General features: G+C 40.9%; 2 protein-coding genes across 2 annotated transcripts in view; both read right to left on the reverse strand.

The window, feature by feature from the left end:
- The window catches only part of LOC134551232 (cytosolic phospholipase A2 epsilon-like), a 33,075-nt gene extending 29,253 nt beyond the window's left edge, over nucleotides 1-3,822 (reverse strand). Inside the window, exons 1-3 of the mRNA XM_063398589.1 lie at nucleotides 3,768-3,822; nucleotides 3,124-3,683; nucleotides 1,817-1,906 (exon numbers count right to left, since the gene is read on the reverse strand). Of these exons, the coding sequence (XP_063254659.1) occupies nucleotides 1,817-1,906; nucleotides 3,124-3,683; nucleotides 3,768-3,822 (705 nt within the window). The remainder of the gene's footprint in view (nucleotides 1-1,816; nucleotides 1,907-3,123; nucleotides 3,684-3,767) is intronic.
- Nucleotides 3,823-10,413: 6,591 nt separating this feature from the next.
- Nucleotides 10,414-23,680, reverse strand: part of LOC134551235 (cytosolic phospholipase A2 epsilon-like) — a 34,602-nt gene continuing 21,335 nt past the window's right edge. Inside the window, exons 12-21 of the mRNA XM_063398591.1 lie at nucleotides 23,198-23,333; nucleotides 20,756-20,892; nucleotides 20,067-20,289; nucleotides 18,517-18,631; nucleotides 17,885-18,022; nucleotides 14,732-14,839; nucleotides 13,745-13,933; nucleotides 13,171-13,337; nucleotides 11,854-12,040; nucleotides 10,414-11,640 (exon numbers count right to left, since the gene is read on the reverse strand). Of these exons, the coding sequence (XP_063254661.1) occupies nucleotides 11,432-11,640; nucleotides 11,854-12,040; nucleotides 13,171-13,337; nucleotides 13,745-13,933; nucleotides 14,732-14,839; nucleotides 17,885-18,022; nucleotides 18,517-18,631; nucleotides 20,067-20,289; nucleotides 20,756-20,892; nucleotides 23,198-23,333 (1,609 nt within the window). The 3' untranslated portion in view covers nucleotides 10,414-11,431. The remainder of the gene's footprint in view (nucleotides 11,641-11,853; nucleotides 12,041-13,170; nucleotides 13,338-13,744; nucleotides 13,934-14,731; nucleotides 14,840-17,884; nucleotides 18,023-18,516; nucleotides 18,632-20,066; nucleotides 20,290-20,755; nucleotides 20,893-23,197; nucleotides 23,334-23,680) is intronic.

Here is a 23,680-nt window from a genome sequence, read left to right on the forward strand (position 1 = left end):
ATGAAAAATTAATATTTGTGAAAAAAAATAGGAAGAGAGAAAAATGTATCTGCATCTTTTACGTGAACTTATGATGGCTGACGTAGCCGCATAATAATCATGCTAGTGCATAGGATGGAGTGTGGAATTCTGAACACAGACAAAAACAGTGCCTCTGTAACCACATGCAAAAACAACTCAGTCCATCACCCATGCATTGTCATGAATTTTGTAATTTTATGATGTAAATAATCCTTCAGTGTGAGACAGAACCAATATTGTGGTCTAGAAGAAGGTAATGGATATATCAGATGATTCTTTTCGTCCACTGCTGTCACATCTGTCCCCTTGAAATTTCATGACCCTTAAATATTTTTGATCTAAGCCTATATCCTGAGCACACAATGTGAAAACAAACGCATCACTGTGTGGGATTAAGAAATAGAGACAAGAAGTTACTTGTCATATGGATAATTATCATAAGTAATTATAACCCAGGAGCTCAAATCTTTTTTCTTTCTCTCATCATGCTTTTAAGTTCCTGACCCCTTGTAGGGAACAGATATTATACCAAAAACTGATCCATGATTTTTTCTGCCTCTTTTTACCATACACAGAGTTCTTCATCCTAGACATGGTCCAGAATTTTAGTATGTCCCCAGGCTGGAGATACCAGATATTGTAACCTAAATATTTGCAAGATGAAATGCCAAAAAGACTCTAGATTTACTATATAATATATCCTGTGAAAGTACAGTGTAATCTTTTAACACCACTTTGTTGGGGTTTTTTAATAATAATCCTAATACTGGGAAAACACAATAGCTAAATCTTGAAGAGTGCATGTGAAAAACCAAAAAATACTGTGAATATGAAAAAGAATTTGTTTAAATATGTGAGCACCCAAATTGCAGCAGAACTACCTGGTGAGCAGCTTATCACAAAGCTCACTGCTCTGCCTGTTCACGGTATGATTTCAACTTTCAGACAAAGCTCCTTTTCAGCTTCATTTTGTCTCAGTAGAACTTGTCTGCATGGACTATAGCACAAATTTCACAGAACTATCTGCCTCAGAAGCACGCACTTTGTGGGACAAGATTGTTATATGAATCACTCTTAAATTCTCCACTGACAGACAGGAAATAATGCCTAGACTCCGATACAGTAGCAGAATGAGACCTCCCATCAAAATCAGCAATTTCTAACCAAAAAGAAAACCTTTGACTGACACTCATGCATAAGAAATAACACTAGCACATTCAAGCATAACTCCTTTTAGAGAATCCCACTACAGTTTCTTTTCTGATGGAGCACAGAAGTAGTGAAAGATCAGGGTTCAACAATCAAGACTCCCTCATAAATTGCAAGGTCACTCTACCAAAGCATTGCAGCAGAGCATGTCTCACTGTTACTTTTGGCCCTTTCAGTCACAAAAAGAATTGTGGAACAGAAAGCTCACCAGTTCTCACTTCTTTTACAAGTAAGTGAGACATTAAAATACTAAATATTTGTCTTGTTCCAAATAAAATGTAACAGAGAAATAAAACATGCAATTATGGAAACTGAGCCACCTGGTCTACTTGCAAGTGTCTCTGCCTATGGCAGGAATTTGGAACAAGATGACCTTTCAAGGTGCCTTCCAACATAAACCATTCTTTGTTTTATGAAAATCATAAACATAAGAGGAATAAAATGATTCAAGCAATAGATTTAGGGGCATTTCCATTGTAACACTCAAGCTGCTGCCATCATTCTTTATCTACCTGAGCCTTTTCCCCTTTTGAGAAAAACAACACCCTTAGCACTCTTTGGTTCTAAATTCTCTTCTTCTTAATACCTTGAAATCACCTTGGTCTGGACCAGTACTGTCGTCTGTCCTTTTTTGCCATTCACCATCTCCCAAGGAACCGAGGCCTGAGTTTCCATCCTGAAAAAAGGGAGAAAGAAACAATGAACGGTAATGTTAAAACAACAGCAGAAGCATTATCAGGATAGATATTAATTTCAACTCGCAATGATTTATGATGAAACCTCAATTAGAAGGGCTGTTGGTTACACCCAGCTGTGTTACCGCACTCAGATTAATGAATGAACCACCACATGTTTTGGTGCACACTGACACAAAATCCACGTCAGGGCCACCCTTTCAATAAGAAAATGAAGGAAGACCATAACAGCTGTAAGATACCTGGAAGATGTCTGTACATTCATCCAGTGGAAAAGGTTTGCTTTTTTTGTTTTGAATGTGATATTTTGGCAATTTGCTCCTGCTCTCAGCAATATTAAACCTCAGTTTAAAATACCCCAGAATGTCTTCTGTGAGTTTGAACACAGAATGTGAAACACTGCAGTGGCAAAGTTTTAAATCTAATGTTCCAATCTTTTTCAGGAAAGAGAAGTTCCAAAACACTTCTACAATGTAGGGTGCACCCTTTTTAAGCACTTTATAGAGCACCATTAAACGACAGTTTCTACAAAGAAATGTTCTGTTTCTATTTTCAAAGCACTTCCTGAAGTGAGGTGCCTTTATCCAGTCAGGGAGCACACAGAGCAATGCATAGTATACTACAATTAAAACTAAATGCAAATCTTGAAACAATGCAGAGAATGCAAAGCAAAATGAAAAAAATCAGAACCAAAAAGGGAATGTGTAATGAAATTCAGTTGTCTATTCCTGGTCTCTATCCTGTCCTTATCCAATTTTCAACGACAAAATAATGGGTTTGACACATTATTATACATGTCAAAATCTTGCTATTTATATAGAAATATGATTTTTTAAAAAATAAAAGTAGCATTTAATTACAGAAGGAAAAAGGCTGACAATTAGTCTCCTAAAGTTTCCTGCTTTCTTATCTTTTTCTTTCTTATGTTTTTCTGTCCCTATAATACTCTGACATCTCCCTTTTTGTCTATGAAGATGAGATCTTTGGCTCCAGTGGATTCAGAAGGACTTTTTTCCACTGACAGCCTTGAAAAGAAAATTTCACCTTAAAATCCCTCAGGCAGAGGAACTGCTGTATAGTCCCATCAGAGAGGAAATTTGCACCCTAGCTTAAATACAAACACACTCACAAAGCAGGATTTTGTTTTCTGTCAAATGCAGAGGACATTTTAAGTGAAACTTTAAAACTGTTTCCTTACCTCTAGTGCATTTGATGGTACCATGGTCCCTTTATTCATGTAATAGAGTGCTTCTGGCACCTTCATGGGCAGGAATCCTTTAGACATCTTTTCAGGATATAGTCCTGGCTCCTCCACGGGCAGGAAGCCTTTAGACATCTTTTCAGGATATAGTCCTGGCCCCTTCATGGGCAAGAATCCTTTAGACATCTTTTCAGGATATAGTCCTGGCCCCTTCATGGGCAAGAATCCTTTAGACATCTTTTCAGGATATAGTCCTGGCTCCTCCATGGGCAGGAATCCTTTAGACATCTTTTCAGGATATAGTCCTGGCTCCTCCATGGGCAGGAATCCTTTAGACATCTTTTCAGGATATAGTCCTGGCTCCTCTACAGGCAGCAATTCGAGACATATATTTTCAGGCTCTACTCCTGGGTCCTCCGTGGGCAGCAGTTCTAGAGACATATTTTCAGGCTCTACTCCTGGCTCCTCCGTGGGCAGCAGTTCTAGAGACATATTTTCAGGATTTACTCCTGGCTCCTCCGTGGGCAGCAGTTCTAGAGACATATTTTCAGGATTTACTCCTGGCTCCTCCGTGGGCAGCAGTTCTAGAGACATATTTTCAGGAGTTACTCCTGGCATCTCCGTGGGCAGCGGTTCTGGACACACGTTTTCTGTATCTGCTCCTGGTACCTCCACTGGCAGCACTTCCCAAGACATGTTTGCAGGATGTACTCCTGTGGGAGTCAATGACTTGTTATTTAATAAAATTACCTGAGGCCCCACCCATCTCATCTCTCTAAGTAAAGGACTCTCCTCCCACTGCAAAGGCAGTGGAGCACCAAGGATAGACAGCTCCAGGGAAGGACCTTACAGCACAAGCACCACAGTGCTAAGAAGTGTAAGAACCTTCCTTTGGCTGGGAACCTCTCCCAGCCTGCCCCTGCCCCACGGGTCCTGCACTGCTGCCGTCCTTTTCTGGGTGTGCAGGGTCCCAGCAAGGAGGGTGCTGTGACCAAGGCCTGCTCCTTCACACCCATTCACTCCTTCACTGCCCTGAGCAGGGACAGCTCCTGTGTGTGGGAAACTGGACCCTGAAAAAGGCCTGTGCATCTCAGTATCTTGGGGTGACTTCCCTGCACGCTGGCACAGCCCTGTGCGCTTTGGTCAATGTCTCCCCGTGGGCAGGGGCACCTGAGCTCAGTGCAGAGGGGCGGAGCCCTGATTTTAACCCCTGGGGACGGCCATCCCCACCATCTGACAGGTCACTGCGTGGGCATGCAGCTCCTCCTGGGCTGCTCCCGTTCCCTGCCCCAGGGCAGAGAGGCCATGGTGTGGGGCCGGGGCGTCGTTGTGAAGATGAGCAGTGTTATAGGAGGTACCCACAGGCTGGGAGCAGCAGCACCGTGTGTGATAGCACAGCGGGGGAGAAGGAGCTGCACCCTTGCAGGGGGCAGCAGAGGTCTCGGAATCAATGCCTGTGGCTCCAGGCATGGCCCAGGGAGTACTGCTGCACCCAGCAGTACCTTAAATACAGCAAAAAAGGCACAAGGAAATACATAATAGCTGTGCAAAGCAGGTAAGACTTATGCTTTTATACATTTTCCAGAGAAGGGCAGTTGAACTTTAAATAATAACTGCGGGAAACTCCAGTTAAGATGAATGGAATACCGTATCCAGTGGTTAAGTTTTATCACTTTTATTTTCCAGAGATTTGTTCAACCAAAGAACATGAACAAAAGGGCAGATAAACATCTCCGGGCTTACCCTATGGAAATTACTATCTTCAAACACAGAAAAACAAATGAATAACTAGAAGCTCCAGTAACAGTAGGCTGTGTCATAACATCTGCATTCCCAGCATGAAAAGTAGTTCTGCCCACACTGGAAGTACAAGAGCATCTTTTGGCCTCAGGTCATGGACACTCTGAGCTACATCCTGGAGAACTTCTTTTGCAACTTAATTTAGAGAACAACAATCATTCTGGGGCTTTTTTGTGGTTTTGTTTGTTTGTTTTTTGTTTTGTTTTTAAATCTGGTCAGAAAAGAAGACCTAGCTGACCTTGGAAAACCTGCCATGGGATACTAAAATACCAGAATACTTGTCATTAGAGCAGAACAACTTTCAAAAGGCTGGTTAGTTCAGAGAGCCATTAGCATAACTGATGATAAATTATAGAAATCCCTCTAAAGTTGGTGAACTTTAAGAAAGCTGAGATTCTCTGTCATTAAGGAAGCCTGTAGAGAAGAAAGATGGATTCTGTGTACAGACTTCCATGTCTGCAGAGTGAATTCCCCATTACAGGCACACTTGGCTATCTGTAATGATCTGTATGGCCTTCAGCTAAATCAAGGTACTCCAAGGTACTCCGCTCCCATCTGAGTCACTCATAAAGAAAGAAAACTGCAAGGTTCTCATTAGCAACTGAACTAGTGCCATCTCATTTAAAATCTGAATGTAAAAAGCTGAATGGTTTTAACTTAGAGAATGAAAAGCAGATGCTTCAAGTGGAAATATTTGATTTCTTTACATTACATATTTCAGTAATTTAATGATAGATGAGGGAAAATAACCCACCTTTCCAAAGACCTAAATGTAGTTGCCTTGGCAGCAAATTGCACACTACATTTTTAGTGTAGTGATACCACTACACAGTCTTATCTGTTTACCACACAGAATGTGCCAAAACCAGCACAACCTTGTACTTCCTCTACTGCTTAGGTTTCTTATTTATCCTGCAACACCATTTGCAGAAGGATCGCTCACTTGGCAAAAGTACCTGTATTACATCTGACTGCAGAGATAAGCTGTGGAGAGATGAAGCTACATGACAAAAATCTCAACGAGCTCAAGTGTAGCTTTGTGATTCCTTTTAATCACAGTCTTGGACTGGACCAAAACCACTGACAACCAGTGTCTTCCTAAATGCCTTGCAACAATATACACTTGCCTAGCCTCAAACAGGCCAGGAGAAAGGAGCCAGAGATTATTCTAGCAGGGTGGAAGAACAACCTGGACTGGCTGTGACCACCTCACTATTCTCAGACATATAAATACTTCTATACAAAAAACAGCACTGGAGAGCAGAGTCAGATGAGAGTTCTGGCTCAGCTATGTCCTCTTCCTGCAGGAGAGGAGTCTTAGGCCATCACTTGTGCAGTAGTGAAAGAAGGGGATTTGGAGCAGGAGAGAAAACTCACAAGAGACAGGGGCATTACAGCTGCATGTTATCTTACCCCTGAAAATGTGAAAATGAATATTCTGGGAAATAAATTTTAAACCAAGAAGTTTAAAAGTACTAGAATGTATTCCTAAGATCATATTGAGAAAGGTATGGCACTTTATATTCATTGTATAGATGCATTTGTATGCATTTAACACACAACTAGAATAAACCTCTGATACTGAGGTATTCTTTTCCCACTAGAGAGGCTACCATCATTAATGACTCTGAACATCACTGCACTCACAGTTAAATACCTGCATATATTTTTTTCATGTTACAGTTACTGATGCACTGGACAAAGCCCAGAACTTACCATGCCAGTCTTAGAGCTGCCTAATTGAACTGTAAATTTATACTTTGTTTTATCTCTCTCAGATTTTATGCACGTTACAAATGTACAGTCCTCAGTGGTTACCTGTAGAGTGAGAAAGTCTTCTGTGCCTGGAGTTCTCTCACTTTGGGATGTTTTTCTGTACTTGGAGAAAGTTTCCTGGGACTGCAGTTCTACAAGAGCAGTTCCCAAAGTTTCTTGAATCCTTATTCATTCTCCACATTGCTGCAGATGACATGCAAGTTTACCATATCCCCATGAGCTGAAAACCAGCACGAGTGCAATATGACTAGCACAGTTCTTCCCTGTGCCCAAACCCAGCTGTGGGTTACAGACCATCAACTCCTGCACCAGCAGATATCATGGACTAGAGATCAAGAGTGACTAGAAAAGGTGTTAAACATCTGTGAAGGATTTTCTGAATTATTTTCTGTATGTGGGACCAAAGCATTTCATCTTCAACAAATTCTAGGTTATTGTATTATATGTTAAATGTCAAAACCAAGTAATATCCTACCTTTACAAAGTAGATATTAAGTTAAAAGAAATGCAGCTCAAGGAGGAATGTGAGGCATGAGTTGCTTTTAAAACTAGGTGTCATCCAGCTGAATAGCAGAAATTGCAAAATTGGAGAAATAACTTGCTCAAGATTTAAAAGTATCTATTTATATATGTTGAAACTTGCAGCTCCTTACCTGATTGTTATCAGTCTCTAAGGATGCTCCATTTCCTCAGCAGAAGAAAGGAAACAGGAGGGGAGCAAACTAATATACAGATTACTAGCTGAGAGAGAAGACTGCAATACGCAGTAGTTGGCAGGAAAAGTTAGACTGCTAGGAGCCAAGGAACCATCTTTTCCCACTGTTTAAGGGCAGAAAAAAAGACGAGAGAGTTGGGAGCTAGGACATACTCACGGTGTGCATATCAGGTAACCCCAAATGGTCAGAACCTCAGCAGTAAGATGTAGTGCCATGAAATTTTCTAGATCAGAGATTTTTAGTTGCTTTTCTTTTTAAAGGATCAGCCTATTGACACTGCTTTGAAATAGATAGAGGAGTGATATACCTTTATACCTTTGTCTCCACCACCTTTTAGTTACTGATTTCCTCTTTCTTTTCCTCTTTCCATTCCCTGCCATATTTTCTTCATGATTGACTTCTTGGATTTCCAAGTACATGTTTTCTTTCTTTGTCCATCTCAATACCTCATTGAGGTATTGAGTGAAATGCCATTTTTCACTTTTTCTCGGGTATTATAATTCGGTTTTTTTTCTACCCTTTCTCCCTCCTCATGCTTTACAACATCTTAATCTTACTTAATAATTTGTAATCTTTCCCCGTTGTCTTATATCTCCTCTGTACTGTAATTGTTCCTCCAGAAGCTTCAGGTCTGAATGATGGAGGTTTGGTCATATTTGGAACAAGCACGAATACTACAAGCATTAGGGCAGTTGAGATCAGGCTGTGACATCTGCATGAGATGTCCAGCTGCATGGAGAAAAGGAGATAAATGTTAGCGGGTTGGAGGGAGTCCCAAAGAGACCTCAGGACCCAAGGAGGAAAAACCATGAGACATGACAAGATGTCACATCCCAGAGTTTTGATATCATGAACTGGAGGTGTGGGAGGAGTGCTGGAGAGGTACTTTATGAACACTGCAGGAGTGCTGGGTTTCGGCAGGAACCCTACAAGAGAGATTTTCAGGAGGAATTCAAAGGTACATAGCTACAATGGCATGAATGACACAGAACTCTCAGTCACTTCAACTGTTGACCAGCATACCATGACCAGGACACGAGGAAATAAGGCCCTGGTGGCTTCCTCTGCAAGTGTTATCACTCTAGTAAGACAGTGTGATATTGCACATACACAGCAAAGCTTTACATGTGAGCAGGTTTTAGCACAGGGTTTCTAAGATGGGAGTCCTGTTCCACCACCCACATCCTCCTATAACTGCTGTGGCAAACACATTTCCCATCACTCACGTGGTGCAACCTGTAGTCTCACGAATGACTAGTTCACTTCACTCAGAATGTTTGCAATAATCTCGTTTGATCACTGCACTACAGAACAGCACAAAATGCTGCTGCCAACCATCCCATCAGCTCCTGTTTCTTCAGTGGCACTCACCCAGTAGGACTGCCCAAGTCCTACATGCCTCGTGAGGAGTTAAAGAATCCCACTGCTGCTTTCCTTGGGCACCTGTGGTCTGAGTCATCTCACTGAGCTGCCCAGCTCTTCATGCACCTTTGTGATAATCGGAAGGGCTGGGGCACAGCTGCAATTGCATGCTAATCCCTTCACTTACTTTAGATAATGAATAGGTAAGAAGGAAAAGACAGACACAGAAAAGATTCAAAACATACTAATTACAACTAAGGAGGTCAGCATGTTAGTGTTTGTAGCTCCCATTACCACATTTACCAAGAGCTCTCTCTATTAAAACATTTAGGAAAAATCAAGTTAACCCCTGCTGGTATTAACACCATGACACATCATGGGCCTAGATTTTTGCAGTGCTTCTTTCCCCTCTAGTTAGTTTTCTTCCTCAAAGGGATAATTCCATGAAGTCACTCCTTTTTCCTGTAAAAAAGGACACTCCCAACCTGCAAAACCAAAAAGCACTTTTAAATGCCCACATCTGCAGCTGTTACCTACATTCTTGTAATTCTTCAGTACAGCCCAGAGTCAAAGCATACGAAACATACCCCATTAAAAGCTGAACCAGAATGAAGCAGTGCCAGCAGACAAAGCCACAAAAAACCTCCCTGCTGGCCTGCAAGGATAAATGACAAGGATCTTCTGCAGGTGTTCTTGGGAGGTGAAACAAGCACCCTGGCAGGTACAGCAGAGAATGCCTCAGTGGCACACAGAGTAAATGGGGCTTCCCACTGTTATACCAGCAAACAAGAGAACATCAAGGGAAGCAAAGGGTATAGTTAAAGGCAGGGATAGGAAGAGTGAAACAGGCTTCTTGAAATTTGGTGTCATCAAAGACTTGGATGGAAGGAGCAGGAACTTCATTTGCAGCTCTTGAAGGTGTCTGAAACCTCAGCTGTAAGATGGGGGGTTGGGAGAAGTAGCAAACACATGTGTCACACCAAATGGGGTTGTCATAATGATAACCAGGGAAGCCTGGGAGGGAAGTGGAGCTGGGACAGAGGAGAGGCAATGCCGAGGGGCACCAGATGACTCAGCAACAGAGATCACAAAGAGGGGAGCCCTTGATGAGCACCAACAAGTAAACAACCATTTCAGCACACCAGAGGTTTGAACCCAGGCCGCAAATTGGATGGAGATGTGAGGACCTGGAAAAGCTCCCAGGCTAGGGACACAGCACCCCTAAGGGGGCTGAGGCCATAGGAGGTGAACATGGGAGACTAAAGATAGCAAAAGATAGAGGAAGACAAGGCATAGAGGAATGATTGAAGGAAGAGAGACAGATCATGATAGCAAGAAGAAAGAATTTTTCAGCCTTTTAGAAGTTCATATTTCATTTTGAATTAAAAAATAATTTTATATTTTTGCTATGATACATTATTCATAGCTCTGTGTTTGCTAATACATGTTACTTCAGCACAGACAAGCTGCTACATTTTATTTAAATTTTAAGTAATTAAGGGCAACAAATACTGACTGAAGCATTATATATTTTTTTATTTTAGATTAGTATCTTTGTTGTAATGAAACAGGTTTACATAGTATTTGTCTTATTAAAATTCTTCCTGAAGCAAATAATTATTTTGGTCTTCACCTCAAAAATAAGCAGTTTCAACAAATTACCTTGTGCTATTTACAGTAGTTCCATATATCCTATGTTGCTTTTAGACAGGCAGGGACTGACAAAGTCATTTGATTATCCATTAATTACCCATGAATATCAGTGTAAAGCACTTAGCTTACCTTCTGAACACAAAATCAGTCTCTCAGTTTTGATGTTTTAATTCTCACAGCATCCCATCTTATAATAACAAGAAATATTATGAAAACCGCTGAAATTAACAGGACGTGGATACTGAGCTGGATCACCTAAATACCACAAATATCCAGTGGAAACTAGAACCGTGGATTAGATAGATATACCTGCACTGGAAGAGCTGATCCTGACACACAATTTGGCTTGAAACAGTCATTTCAAAGAGATTCTCAAAAACTAAATATTGCTGGTGTAATAAAACTTCTAAATTCAGAAGTATAGAAAATGTGTATTTTTCACATGAAATCTCAGATTATCTTTTATGTTTAGCTTGGCATGTTATTTCTAGCAAAATTCCTTGCTGACATCATAGGAAAATACAGCTTTCATGTTCTTTGAAATTGTCCACATTTATCATATATTTTTCAGTTCCACTAGATTTGGAATAAATTAAATATCTGTAGCTCATTTGTCTTCACGTCACATACAATTTCCAGTAGTATAGTAAACTTTGAAAGAATCTGTACTGCTGTCCCAGATCCATGCATTTAAAAAACTTGTCAATAAACACAAAGTTTTCTGACCTTCAATTTACTGCATATACACATATATGCATGAAAAAACAAGTTCACCGGTAGTGAAATCCAGCATAAATAATGCACAAGTCTAACCATTATTTTGTTTGCTTGCTTGTTCTAGGGTGGTAGAGAGGAACCACAGCCTGAGGCAAGTCTTTACTTTCCAAAGTCTACCATGCTCATTTGAAGACAGCTCTTGGTTCTTCTCCAGAGAATAAAGAAAAAACAAAACCAAACCAAACCACATGCAGGTATCTTTCTGAAACTCAGGCGAGTGTTTATTTTTTGTGCTGTCGTTTCTGCTCTATGGCTGAATACAAAGCCTGAAGGATCAGATGTTGGTTGTTCTGAATGTTGTAGCTGGTCAGTTCTATCAGCTTGTCAAACTCCTCCCCTGTGTAGGTAAAGCTGTTTAAGCAGTAGGGGGAAAAAATGGTGGAAACATCCACATTGCCCTGCGCCATCTCAGCAGGGCTGCGCTCCACACCTGACAAATAAAGAAAAATCATCAGTGGGGTATAGACATGGTTCCACCTCTGACTTTCCAGGTGGGGCACAACGCTACTCCTCACTCCCTTGGCATTTGCATTTCTCTCCCATGGGAGTCACAGCCGGGGAGGGAGGAGACCACACTACACCGTATCTCCCATCCCACAGCCAAAGGAATGCCAGGTGGTGGGAGAACCATCCCAAGGCTTACCAGGCTCTTTGTATTTTCTGAAGGAGTCATTCACCAGCGGGAAAAACACCACAATTGGTGCCTCTGGAGTCTCCGTGTCTTCAAAAACGTAGCACTCCTTTAGATTTTTCTTCTCTTCTTCACTCATGTGGATTTTTGGAAATGGGATTCCCTGCTTTTGAAAGTATTTGGAGGCTTCTTCCAAAGGCTGAATTCAGACATAAAAGAAGAAAAGGTCAGAATTCTGCCACACTCCACCACTTTTCCTAATGCATACATCAAAAGGTCATCACAAAGGTTTGGGAGCAGGGTTCGCTGTTATTATTTCTTCTGTCCTTGTCTCTTCTATGAGGTATTAAGTGCTATTTACAGAGCAACTTAAGACTCAGCCTCCCACTTGCACTGCTGATTGGTGTTCTACCTTCTCCTCATTAGCCTTTATCACTACAAGATAGGTAAAATGTCCATGACTATGGGAGGGTGGTCTAGAAGCTTAGGATACAGAAAGATGGCTCTTTTGGAGAAAGTTCTGAAACAAGTAGAATGGACAAGAATCTGAAGGAGTAGTTTTTAAATGCAAAATTACAAATTTCTTTTGACTCGGCATAAAGTATTTAAAAGCCTCTGTCTTAGATGCCTTAGGATGATTCTGAAAAGTGATGTAAGCAAACAGTGATCGGGAAGCAAATACCATCTTAACTAAAACATTAATCTTAGCAATTTTTGAAAGTAGGATTTTGCTTCCTGAGTCTGGTTGGCATGTATTAAAATTTTAGTCCTCAAGAATTTCTCTCTTATCTATATCTAGTAACAGGAATTATAGACCAGGTTATTAGATGGTATTTGAAAGAGCAAATATTGTCAAATGACAATTCTCTTCTACAATTTTGAACAAAAACAAAAAAATCCAGTTACTGTTCTAAAGACAACTGGGCAAAATATTTCCAAATACTGCACGTAGTTAACTTTATATAAACATCACAACACAACCATAATGAGTTCATCAGTGGTGGTAACTAGTACCAGATAAACACTCCATGGGAGTGTAATCTGGATAGCCAAATGGAGATCACAGGAGCACACAGGTCTAGGAGACAGCATTAACTCTTAGAGGGTTAATTCAAATAGCATATTTAGAAATCTGGTATTACTTAAGTTCTCAGGGGATTTGCCAGCATAACCTTGCAAGACCTAAGCATCTCTACAGGGAGTTGTAGACCAAGGATCCTGTTCTCCCAGAATCAGTTTATTCTACATAAATTATTCTGATTTTTTTGGAGTTAAGGAGGGCTACAATGCAGCAGTTATTTATCAAAGAATATGGAGTGGTTTTCACACCAAGGTCTGTGATCCAGAAGAATAGTTTAGGTGCAGGACGACATCCACTTTCCTCTCTGGCCTCATGAGTGGTGGATAGCTAATGTCGATGTATCCCGCCGTGTCTGCCAGGCACATGAACTCTGCTGTTTGTGTCAGCTGGTTGGGGAAATGCTCCAGTACCGTATCTAAAAGGAAATATTTGTTATGATGAGTGATTCACTGAAGAAACAGAACATCTGTTGTTTGACTAATAAGGAAAAAATGGGGAAAATGCCTCGGCTCTCGATTTCATTTACTTTTTCCAAAGGATCCTGACACACTACAGATATTCAGCCTTCACACATTAAAGAAAGAGCTGTTCAAGGTAAAAAAGAGAGTTCTTTCACTTCTCATGTTGCTGTTCTGTCACCCCAGATGATCTGTAATTTTCTTTCCCTAGAGTCAAGGAAATTCCTGGAGCTGATTTGACTTAATGAAATTTAAATAGTTATCTTGAAATATTCATTTCCAAATGTTCATCGTCTGTCTTCTCTTCACTGATGAAAACACCAACCATCTAAGAAGGTAAAAAATTATATTTAAGGATGTTTACCTTTCCATCTACAGAAGTTTTTGCTCTGAAGGTATTCATTGTGCAGCTGGAGCCCCTTCAGGAAGTTGTAGAACTTTGAAACCATCACCCGCCCTGTCAAGATCTGCCGAATGATGCCCATGATGCCACATTCAGGGGTGACCAAGTAAGTCTCCAACTCATGTCTCCTGTCAGATAGAGAAGGCTCTCCTGAAGGATAGAGGAGGTGAACAAATTGTTGCTTTGGTACAGTTCTTTTCAGTACTTAGACTAACAGAAGGCATCTCATATTAGCTAAGGAAAAAAAGATCCTAATGAGACATTGCAACATACAAATAAATCAATGGCAAAATTGGAATAAGAAGAAAAACAATCTTTGGTAAAGCATATTCCATGAGAAAAAGAGTGGCAACAGACTGGCCAAAACTGGAAAAAGTGATCCATTCATTGACAGAACTCACAGATCGATTCCCTGTGTGAAGGTTAGGGTAGGTGTGCTAAACAATACCTCATGAAACCGGGAAGAGAGCCAAAGACTTTCTTCACATGCATTTATTGATTTATTGGGCTTAGGGCTTTGCAACATTTCCATGGCGAAAGTGATAGAAACCCATAAACCAAACTCACTAACTGCCTTTGAGCAAAGGAAGGACAACCAAGGCCTCTTAGAAAAACACAGGCTTAGAACAAGATCAAAGAAAATCGAAATGGAGTTGCATGTAATTGAAGTCTTCAACAACAATATATGAAAAGCACCAGCTGCTGAGGCAGACAGAGAACACAGCACTGAGGTGTTGTTACAACATAGAGGTTCAACAAAGGGCCCCTGGCAAAGACAATCTGTTTAAAACCTCGAGTAGTTTTAGATTTGCATGAATTCAATCTAAGAGAGATTAATGGAAATAATATTGCTATGAATAAATCCAGAGAGAAAAACCTAGTTAGATGCAGCTGACAACATGAAGCCTCCGGATTTGAGGCAACAGGTAAAACAGAAGCATAACTAACCAATATCAACAGTGCTGTGCTGGGTACACCTCAGTGAGCGCCTTTGTGTAGGATCCGAGGAATGCCAGGCATCCAAGAGGTTGTATGAGAAGACATTGCTCCATAGGCCTGTGCAATGGCAAAGAACAGAGAAACTTCTTCAGAAACATTCTAATGGAAAATATCCCTTAAAAAAAAACAAACTCTCAGCTTTGCAAGGGGTATTGGAAAGCCTTGAGGTTTACAAATTATCACCAAAAACTACATGAAGTTTTTTCAGCAAGTAGCATTCTGTCCTCAAGGAGAAGCCTAAATAGTTTAAAACTGAGTGAGGCCTTCAACCACTGTAATTCATTGCCGCATGCAAACCAACATTTTCCATCCTATAAGCAACCATTGTAAGTGAGCAAAACCATGCCATTTCCTATAAAATAAGTGTCTGGTCTACAAAATATGTCCTACACACGTGGATACTCAGTTAAAGGTTTGGAAGCTGCTCCTAGACAGTCAAGAATCAAATGGTTAGAGCACAGACTGGAATAGTCTGCAGAAAAGTCTCTAAATAAAAGCCGTCTTTGCTGTCCCTCTAAAATTTCTCTCTGCACAGGGTTTTTTGAAGGAGGCTTTCTCCTTCTATTTGTTATTCTCATTCCCATAGTGCTTCTCCCACTTTTGCCATCCCACATGAAAGAACATCTAAAAATGACTCCACAGTGCAGAAATCTCCAAAAGTCTCTCAGATTTTGAAAAGTATCTCTTCCTCCACATCTGTCACAGGCCCCAAGAGGAATTCTACCAGAGAAGGCAGCACTGTGCTTTGCCTTGAAAGTCTCTACCAGGGAAAGCTTTGCAAAAGCTTTGCATACATTGAACAGGATGCAATAACTTGAGTTGCACAATATAATAATTATTCATCCCATAAATTATTAAAATAAATACAATTCCCTTTAAAACATGGCTTGTTTCTAGAGTGGGACAGAATCCAAGAGCCTTCTGTTATACAGGAAGTCCTTGTAAGAACAGACTCACTTAAGAAATATTAGAAATGTATAATCAAGAAATCAGATTGGGTCTCTCTGGATTTACACTTAGCTGTCAAGCAGAGTTCATTTGCACATAATTACTGCTCAGTTTCTGTCAAGACAAGCTCATCTCCCAGCAGCTTGAGAAGCTTCTCTACTATGAGAAGACAACTCCTCTGTTTCTGCCGTCTTGGTGTCTTCTCACTCTGTAACCCTCCCGGTTCCCTAGCCCTAGAAGTTAAACACTGTTTCTGCCTTTTAATGACTTTCAAACATTGTTGTCGCCTCAGAACTTGTTTATAATTACATAGCAAAGTTGCCCTAACTTCTTGCACTGAATGTTCTTTGTACCTATATTGGCTGAAGTAAAGGGTGGTATCTGTGAAGAGGGATGATATCTTTTACTTGGCCAACAGAGCTGAAGAGAGTAAAGAAGCTCTAACACACCCTAGCTTTTCTTCTGGAAACATGAGGGTCTTGTATCCCCATAAGCTCACCCAGTCTTTCCAGCTCTAGCCGCTGCTCTTACAAAAGGCCTTTCCTCTCCCTGCAAATGACACCTTGCTTTTATCTTTAAACTAACTGTCCGGCTGTAACTAATAGCACATTTTAATGGTAACCCTAGAGGGCATTGCGTGGTATCACTAGATGGCAACATTGCTTTAACTCTCCACTTCATCCTTTATGAAGACACACACCCATGGCTGTGGGATCACCAGGCTCAGGTGCTAAGGCTGAGAACAGAGCTCAGCCCAGGCTGGATGTGTTGGTGTGCTTGCTATCCAGCTACCTCAGGTACAAACGCACTACCCCACTGCTATTGAGGAGCTGCAACGGAGGAACAACATGCCCAGGAGAAGGTTCTGTAGTCCCACCTAGCTCTGTGACCTACCTCCTACCTCTAATAGTCAGCACAGAGTGCTTAATGGAAGAGTAAGAGAAAAAGGGAAGAATGGTGGGATCTCTTCTCCAGCATACTCTCTAGCATCTCAAGCTCCTGGGTTTGGGGTTTCTAGTACTGGTGGCTGCATCTGAACTACTGGTTTTCAGAGCCACCAGTGGGATTTACTTTGCATGGATTTTTCCTGCCCTTTCCAGATCTATTCATACTCTTGGATCCTTTCTTTTCTTCTGAGTCTTTTCCCTCAGACAACTCTTCTTTACTCATGATATCACTAAAAGCTCTTAGCATAGCTAATAAAACTGTGCGATTTCGTGCTTTTTGTGACTGATCACAATAGTTTATTTCGTATGCCCAGCTGTTGTCTCATGTTTTGAACAATATGATTCTGGATTCCTCTTGCATAGTACAGACATTCACAGCTTCTCTGAATATCAAATAAGGAATACCAGGTGATGTTGCTGGTTGAATGTATTTTTCACTTTGTAAGTTAAAAATTTTTTACCTGTGTGCTTGTCCAGTTGTGTCTTGTGCCTATTTATATGTAAAATATCTGTTTAAGAGCAGACAGACTTATCTGCAGACAACTTTACCCCAGAGAACCAAGGTACAAAGGGGTGTAGTAGAGAGTTCCAGTATTAAGCAAAATTAAAACAAGAATAGCATAAAACCTGCAAAACTGTTTCTCATGTATTACTGAGTGCTACCCAATTTACTGAATTAAGAATGATAAATTTCAATTATTTATCATTGTACCAAAATTACAAAGTATTTAGAATACTATTAAACTTGCAAAAGTATCAGCAGCAAAGTTCACAAAACTAGTCTTAATTGCTGTATTTTATAGTAAACTCAGTAACAACATTGTTTTGGCACCTAAGATCATGCCATTCATAGACAAATTTGATTTTAAGATTTTGGGTTCAAAATACAACTTTTTTGGTGCGGAACTCTGCTGCTGGTTGGTTCAAAATTAATCTAACCTGTTCAAGCAGCCCTGAAACTTCAGGCATGAGCATCATTATTCAAGATAAAAGCAACAGTGAATAGTGTGGTTTGGAATTTCCTCTCAGTACTTTTAGCCCATCTCCATTGTCTAAGAAATTCAGTCAGAGGCAAGAACAACACGGTGTACAATTTGTTTCAGTCCTGCATGATGCAGGGCACTGTTTGTAATATGCAGAATTTGCATTATATTAAAAATAAAATACCTATTTATGCAATTCAAATTTTTGCAATAGAGCACATCACCTTTCATGAAGCAGATTCGAGACTCAGGAAGCTTCTTCATCAGGCGACCCATGAAGAACTCACTGCCAAAATCCTCTGCACGCATGAAGGCTCCATATTTTAAGAACCCAACCTCATAAGGGGTGAACTCCACCCATTCTGCACAGACATAAAACAAACTTTTGAATCTTAATCTTATCCCTACTTCCCTGCTGGAAGGGCTATGAAAAGGCAAAAAGGCAGTTGCAGGATAAACCCTATCTGCAGGGTGACCACAGACTGGCCTTCCTCAAGGTAACTGGTGTCAGCCACTCACTCAGTCATGTTTCACGGTGTGGTTCATTCAGAACTTTCCAATTACCCTCTCCAGAGAGAATCTAAGTGAAGTTTATACCAAGAAGGGTTAGTCTGTGTTACCCCACATGTGGAGCTAAGGCTTGTGAGTACCTTGGCTGTCCTTAAACACCTCTCCAAGATTTCTCCTGCCTCACAGAAGATAAGTTCCTCCCTTAGTCTAGACATAAGGTCTGGAAATGGAAAAGGAAGTTAAGGAGGAAAATAAACTATAAATGCTATCGGTCAGCTGTAGAAGAGGTTGAAGTACTGATAATGCAGGTAATCTAAACACCAAATCAGCCCATTTTTGCCATCACCTTTGAACTCTGAAAGGCTGTAATCTTCTTTGATGTTGAGGATCATATAGATAGGTAGAGGATTTTGACCCTGACTCAGTGCCTCTTGCTCATCTGAGAGTTTGTGGTTATTTTTCTGTGAATTAATGAAAGACAGAGAGCAAAATCAAGGGACCTTCTTGGCGTAGTATATGGCCTTCCAAGACTACAGTAAAATACATAGCTGTTTCCCTCTTAATTTTGCTATTCTCTTGACTCATTTTGTGTCCAAACATTTTTTAAGCAAGGAGTGATCTAAATATTTACACATCCACATAGGCTTATTTAATTAGAGGTAGAGTTGTAGAATGCTTTTTTAAAAAATGGTCTCCTGTCTCATAAATACAACCACTTTACATGGAAATTTGTTCTCACAGGGATGAGCAGATTAAAATAAACCAAGAGCACAACTCTTTAGTTGGGTACTCAGATACTCATTCTTGTAGAAGGAGACATAGGTTTTCTGCTTTACAGAAGACTCTTGGGCTGCTAATTATGCATTAAGTGATACGTGGGGATGAAACTCCTAATAAGTTTGCAGAAAACACCAAACTGGGTGGGAGTTGTTGATCTGCTGGAGGACAGGAAGGCGCTGCAGAGGGATCTGGACAGGCTGGATCATGGGCCAAGGCCAATTGCATGACGTTCAACAAGGTCAAGTGCCAAGTCCTGCACTTGGGTCACAACAACCCCAGGCAGCACTACAGGCTGGAGGAAGAGTGGCTGTAAAGCTGCCCAGCAGAAAAGGACCTGGGGATGCTGGCTGACAGCAGCTGAACATGATCCAGCAGTGTCCAGGTGGCCAAGAAGGCCAATGGCATCCTGGCCTGTATCAGCAATAGTGTGGTCAGCAGGACCAGGGCAGTGATTGACCTCCTGTCCTTGGCACTGGTGAGGCCACACCTTGAGTGCTCTATCCAGTTTTGGGCCCCTCTCTGTAAGAAAGACATGGAGGTGCTGGAGCATGTCCAAAGAAGGACATGGGGCAAATGGAGATGGGAAAGGGTCTAGAGAAAAAGTCTTACAAGAAGCAGCTGAAGGAGCTGGCATTGTGTAGCCTGGAGAAAAGGAGACTCAAGGGAGACCTTGTCACTCTCTACAACTTCCTGAAAGGAAGTAGCAGACAAGTGGGGATTGGTCTCTTCTTCCAAGTAACAAGACAAGAGGAAATGGACTTCAGTTGTGCCCTAGAGGTTTAAACTGAATATTAGGAAAAATTTCATCACTGAAAGACTGATCAGTATTGGAACAGGTTCCCCGGGAAAATGATGGAATCACCATCTGTGAAAGTGTTTGAAACTTGTGTAGATTTGGCACCTGGGGACATCGGTTAGAGGTGAACATGATAGTGATAGGATAATGGTTGGACACATAGGCCTTTCCAACCTTAACAATTCTAAAATACCTTTGTTAATCAGCAGAAATCATCTGCTGGATAATGCTAGCATGCTCTCAGGCATCTGTCCCTGGAGTTTCATTCTCTGTACAATAGTGTTCAGTAGCTGTTAGAGAAAATATAGTAAAAATGCTACCCCATCATCTAATGCTTTTTCCAGCAGAAGCCCCCAAAAATCGACACTAGATATCTGGTATCCCTCTTGCTTCCGCAGTTTTAGCTCCTTTGCATAGTATTTCAGGCTCTCCAGGGAAAAGCAGCTTAGCTTGCACTTGGTCATATGTCTGCGGACTTCACCAATTGGTCTTGATAGATCCCTGTGTGACCAGTCAGCACTCTGATACAAATGTGACAAAGTCCTGGGGAAAAGAAAGGAAGTGCACTGTCATATGCAGAGAAACTTTCACTTTTTAGACTTAGATTTAAAGTCTACTTCAAATGAACCAGCTGAGTTTCTTTGAAAGCATCTTTTGGGCTTAGTTTATTATTGAAAAGATTTTTTGATTTAGAGGAGGTTCCCAAACCACTAATGAAATTTGAGGGCTTGAAAAAAGCTCCTTCTTGCTACTAAGGTTTATGCACAAGGCCGTGATTTGCACCCTGAAGACTTGGTAGGAACAATCCTAGAGCTGAAACAAAGACTCAAGGAAAATTGTAAGTAGCACCTAGGCCATTCAATGGCTTGGGCAATGTGCTTCTAATGCAGCAATAAAAAAGCACAAGACTGAAGCAGTACGCTTTTCTTTACAAAAATGAAAACAATAAATATCTCACACAGAAGACTATAGAAGTGATGAGTGATGTCTTTGTTCAGGATCTCCTTACCATGTTGAACCAGATGACCCAGTGATGTACGAAATGGCATCCAAGAGCCCCAGCTTTTGAAGACCCAACAGATTGCCTAACAGAGATGTCAGTGCCCGGGTGCCACCTCCTGTTGTCATCACTGCTACCACTGGTACCTGTTTAATTATCAACACAGCAGTGGTAAGGAGCACTTTGTTTGCCAGCATAAGTGATCAGAGCTGAGTGAAATGTAGCATGTCAGTCCCACAAAAATTTCCAACATTTCACCATTTCCCCAAGCAGGAAAGAAAAAGAATTAAAACTGTGTATTTTGCAAAGAAAAAAAAAAAAAATCTAACTGATTCTGATCAAAATCAATCATTTTTGACTGTACATTTTTACATGCTTATCAAACCTTATTGTTTCAAGGCATTTCAATATTAGACTGCATTTTCCTTAGCAAAACATCTTCTCTTGAGAGGTCTCTTGATAATGAGCAGAGTTCATCCTCTCTGTGAGTCAAGCATAATAGCTAGATTACATTTCTTACAAAGTACCTGTAATTGCAGTGATGAAGCCTAATTGTATGGAAATCTAAATTGTGTTACAGGAAGACAAATTTCTCTAAGAAACCCGCTGAGAGAAAATGAGCCCGTTGACATTTTCCATACACATTTCCAGGCAATTGCATCAAAGAAATACTCAAGAATTTCCTGATTCAAATCGAACATTTCGGGTCAAAGCAAAGTATTCTGATTTGGATTTATCTGACTATAAGGAAATATTCTCTTGCTGAAAAATCTGAAAATAATAGTTAGAAGTACTTCCACTAAAAATGCTTATATTTAAGAAACTGCTGGGGTTTTGTCATTGAAACTAATGTGCTAATGAGAAACAAGGTTGCAATATAATCAGTTTGTGAGCAGGGGGTAATTTATAATGTCTAAAACCATGCTGCCATATATTACCTACTATGCCTTTGGTCCACCTGTCCTGGACAAAGGAGAAAACAGATGAAACAAAATGAACCAGCTCTCAAGCTGGTTCTTCATTTCTCAAGTTCCTGATCACAGACCATGTGTTGGGGGTTCGATTTGTTTCTTTTTTTTACTTATAGAATTTTTCCCCATAAGTTGCTAGGGGACTAACTACTGGGTACTTGTCGGTGCTTGACCAAAACAAAGAAGTGGCCAAAGGAGAATGTAGCACCGGGCTACACCTTTTGTTTTTGGGTCTCTGGGAGTTGTCTCACAGAGGGGCGAGATAACGCGAGTTTTTGGGGGGCTGGTAAAGGACAGGGCTGGAGGCAACCGTGATCTCTTGCTCTTGGCATCGGAGAGGACGGTCGGGCTGCTGCTTGCTTCCAGAAGAGTTCAGTCATCACTCCAACTCGTCCTAGGAAATCTACCACCATCTGCTCGTGTGCCCAGGGATTCTGAGCTCACCTCCTCCTGCCCTGCTGGGCTGGCCCTGTCCCACCGTTGCTGCCTCTTCTGTGCTGCTTCGAGGCTTTCTGCTACTCTGTAGCCCTACCCAGCCCTGCCCTGCCAGGACACCCCTGCCGCTTCAGCTACCAGCACAGACCTTCTGATCTCATCCACCAGCCCGGGACTTTCCACCCTTCCAGCTTGGTCTCTCAGAGTTCTGCAGGAGCACCGAGATCAAACGGCCCGGGCTTTTGTGAAAGAAAGCCCTCGAGGTTCCTGGTTCTGTTTATTATTAATGCTGTAGTTGTTGTTGTTTGTTTGTTTTTCTGTCATACATACCAGTAAAGAACTGTTATTCCTATCCCCATACCTCTGCCTGAAAGGCCCTTTAATTTTCTAAATTATAATAATTTGGAGGGAGGGGATTTGAATTGTCCATCTGTAGGGAGGCCCTGCCCCTCCCTAGCAGATACCTGTCTTTCAAACCAAGACACCATGCTCCTGCCCTAAAGCACCAACCATCCCCATGCTAGTATGGACATGAACAAATACAAACCATAGCTCAGACAAGCAGATTAGAGAAAAAACGTTGAATGTCTTTGTTCTATTTGAGGAGCTACAGCTGAGATGATGAGCACCAGAGGAGAGAGTCTATAACAAGACACTTTCTCATCAGCCAGTATTATGCATCACTTTAACTGTTAGATTTTCTCCCTCCAAAAATCTGATAAAATACCTTATGAGGCCTTGGTGACTGATCAGCTAAAACACTCAGACTGTCCAGGTCTATAATGCATAGACAAAAAAGAAATAGAAAAAAATTTCTGACTTATGGCATTATGCTTTCTGAAGAAATGTGTATCAAGATGGTTTGATACTATCCTGACTCTCACATTGCTTCATCTAAAGTAGAAAATGTAGGAAAGCATTCCTCAGTGCTTTACATGGTGCAGGGAATGTATCAGGGCTAGTAAAGGAACAATATGCAAAGGGCTATGAGAATAACATACTCCTGTTACACAGCATAATACAGTCCCTTTTGTCCTCCCAGTACCTCATGATCTTGTAGGTCTTGTTCTAAATGTAGTGCATTTTTCAGAGCAGAAGCCACAAACTTCTTCCTTTTCTGTAGGAAATTTTTCTCCTTCGTACATAGATCATACTCCAAGCGAACATCTAAGTTTCTGGACCTCAAACAAAGACCAGAGTTAAACAGGGTGTGCACAATCACTTAAAATTAATATCTGGATGCTTGCTTACAAGTTGCAACTCTATTATGAGGCTTAGAAGAGCTGCTACTATGGCCCCACAAAAGCACATCATAATGATATAGGTACGGTAAGGAAAAGGCTGATGAACTGCAAAAAGTAACAAAATCTTACAGAAATACATATGCTTTATTACTACACTTATTTTCAGGAAGTCTCTTACATAAATACGGCAATCTGTACATGGATACTAGAAACAGTGGAATATTTAGGATTTCTTGCCTCAGGACTGACAGATTTTATAAATATAAATACTCTGTATTTTTTAC

The sequence above is a fragment of the Prinia subflava genome, chromosome 5 (assembly GCF_021018805.1).
Source record: "Prinia subflava isolate CZ2003 ecotype Zambia chromosome 5, Cam_Psub_1.2, whole genome shotgun sequence".
NCBI classification, from domain to species: domain Eukaryota; kingdom Metazoa; phylum Chordata; class Aves; order Passeriformes; family Cisticolidae; genus Prinia; species Prinia subflava.